Source organism: Pyxicephalus adspersus, chromosome 4 (assembly GCF_032062135.1).
Source record: "Pyxicephalus adspersus chromosome 4, UCB_Pads_2.0, whole genome shotgun sequence".
In the NCBI taxonomy this organism is placed as follows: domain Eukaryota; kingdom Metazoa; phylum Chordata; class Amphibia; order Anura; family Pyxicephalidae; genus Pyxicephalus; species Pyxicephalus adspersus.
In genome coordinates, this window is record NC_092861.1 from 72,634,799 (window position 1) to 72,637,816 (window position 3,018).

Genomic DNA, 3,018 nt, shown 5'->3' on the forward strand with positions numbered 1-3,018 from the left:
ACACATTTGTCGTATAGGACGCACTAACTTTCCCCCCTAAGTTTTGGGGAAGAAAAAGTGCGTCTTATATGGCAAAAAATACGGTATATATAAATAAATGGTTGGTTGAATTCTCCAAATATCAATCTCATTGCTGCAATACCTTCCAGGTAATGATTTCAGATTATTTTTAACAGTTGATTCTGCCTTTAATGCCATCTAGGGCTGAAATTACTACTGCTTTGCTGTAACAAGTCTTTCAACTCACAATTCTTATCAAAGTTCGACAATTCCTATCATTCAGTTTTGTTTTTTAGTGACTATTCTTCTTTGCAGAAGAAGGGTTACCATGTTTTGTGTATGCAGTCTTAACCATAGTTTCTGTAATATTGGTGTTTACAGTATTGTGTAAACACCAGTATTACAGAAACTATGATTTAATAAAGCTCTTAAAGACTGAATAGGATAGACTGTCATGGGTAAACAGTCTGGGTGATCCAGCAAACTTGGATTTCCTAAAAATGTTATTGCCATTAGTTGGCAAATGTTTTCTGTACCAGATCCATTTCAGGTTTGCTGGATCACCCAGGTTCATTCTGCACAAAACGTTTTTACAAATAAATGGAAATTTGTGCAATACAGTCACTTCCATTTAAATAACAGGAGTGTCCAGTAAGGGGTTTACATGTTGTGTTCAAGAGGTATCACTGTTCTTCTGTTCTATGTTTAGTCTGGTGTGCAGACTTCCCTTCAGTACATAGTAGTTGTATGAGGGTTATTGAATTTAGAAATATAATTATTAGCTAGGGCTGAACAAACCCTAGGACATCAGTTGTGCCTTAAAATGCCAAGCTTCCTTAATTTTAATTCCTTTCCATTTTTTAAAGTTGGAATTCCTCTAAAAATGACAAGCAGGCTCTAGGTTTAACTGACTAGAACACTAAAATAATTTGTTCACTCATGGGTGGCAACCTCCTGAAAAATGTCTGATTTATGTTTTATATTTTCCTAGATGTTTGCCATTTCTTATTCTATACCATTTTCTATTCATTTAAAATTATCGAAACCTAAATCTGCATTGTGTGCCTTTAGGAGTTCAGAAAAGACTCTTGCTGTCCACAGGTTGCCATTTTCCTAAATTAAATCCGATTTATAACCCTTATTATTTATTTTTTCTATCCATGTACTTTCTAAAAACAAGTGATAGATATTTGGAATTTGTGAGGCTAAGAAATAACTTGATATCTAATTTCTTTTCCAGCAACTGCAAGAAGAACTCAACAGAAAACTTTTTGACAACCTAATATCTTTTCTTAAGAAGTCTCACTCAGATTTTCATGATCAAAAAAGTGGCTGGAGTTGTAGGGTGAGATCTAGTGAAATCCCCACTGCGGCTCTTCTCCTTGGTAAGTTATTTTTTTCTTACATTCATCTTATTAATAATTCTACAGAGCTCATGTGAAGGTTATGTTTAAAAAACATTGAGAAATTGATAAATTTATAGATCAAAGGTTTGTAGAAAAACTTATTTTGATGAGGAGCTTTTGTGAAACTGTAATGTTTTCTACTGATGTACTGCAGGTAGTGCATACCCTTGTACAGTTTTCCCTTTTCCCTTTTATATCTCACTTCTATTTAATTTATCTATGGCACTGAATAAATGTCCTTCCATTCTGTGACAATATGCCTCATACAATAAAAACATTCCCTTTTGTTTCTATAGGGGTTGCATTTTGCAGTAGTTGTTTTGATGATTTATTATATACACACACACACGTCTGTGCTAAATCATTCATGTTATAGAAATTATGCTTCAGCATGGTGAATAGAGAGCACCGCACTGTCAGAGTAATGTATGCAGTTATGTAGCTATCCAGTCATGAAAAAGGTTAGATCCTCTGTGTATAGCAAAGACGGTGTTAATCATATCTTAAAGATTTTGAGTATGCTCATAAACTGACAATGAAATGCTTTCCCAAAAGATTTGGGGCTTAAAGCTACGTACACACATCCAATGGCTTTCGCCCTATAATCAGTTCAGGGCCGATCTCTGGCGAGAATCTGGCATGTGTACAGCACCCATCGTCCGAAGACCCACGGACAATGGACGACGAACGATTGTGTTGCAAGGGAAAGGGCAGACCGGGCAGCGGGGTGCTGCTCCGTCGTTCTCCCCCTCCCCTCTCCATAGAGCAGAACGGTGCTATATGTACAGCACACGTTCATGCATCTTTCAGTCTTTTGTCGTTGGAAAGGATCGTGAAAGGTCCTTTCCAACAACATTAATTGCACGTGTGTGCGGCTTTACTCCTAAACCGTTTTTCCTGCCTAATACAGCTGTATATTAGATATATCTTGTCACAGGCTATAGTTAGTGAGGGGACACCACTGTTTTCTCTCTAACTTGAGAGATTATAAAAGAAGCCATAGTCAAACTCCTTGTAAAGAATGCTAGTTATATGGATTTATTACTGATTGCATGGATTCAAGAATTTGAATATGAGACAAGTATTCAGATAACTGTGTGACAATATTTCATGGTGGGCAGTGGCATCTTACATAATACTTCATTGAAAGGTTCACATTAATCAAGACAAAGAGTGTCCCATCTTGGCTATGTGATCTAGAAAGATGTATCAAATATTTATTTGTGTTAGCTTGCGTAAAGCTGTACTAAATTTCCACAATCAGACAGGTCATTATTGCAGAAAGGAATGGGCAATGTCCCTTCGTCAATAATCTCTCCTACCTGCCTGATCGCTCCAGGTATCTGTTAAAAAAGATGAGCTCAGGTTTGGTTGCCAAAATGCCTGGCAATCCTATCTTCCCCTGTGCATGCTGGTAATAAATGAAAGGCACGCGGGAGTTATATCATCTCGGTCCAGCCAATGAAGATTGTTAAAGATAGTCTCCAGGAAGAAGATGGTGTTACTCTGCTACAGAACAGGGACAGGTGAGTAAATCAGGTTTAGTTCCCCTTTAATTTCTGTAAAAATACAAAATTGCTACTAGTATGCAACGCACAGATGTAAGCCAGCC

General features: G+C 37.1%; 1 protein-coding gene across 1 annotated transcript in view; it reads left to right on the top strand.

Moving 5' to 3' along the window:
• ORC3 (origin recognition complex subunit 3) overlaps nt 1-3,018 on the top strand; it is a gene marked incomplete in the record, with an annotated part of 38,558 nt that overhangs the window by 8,841 nt on the left and 26,699 nt on the right. The window contains 1 exon segment of the mRNA XM_072408621.1: nt 1,241-1,385. Within this exon segment, the coding sequence (XP_072264722.1) occupies nt 1,241-1,385 (145 nt within the window).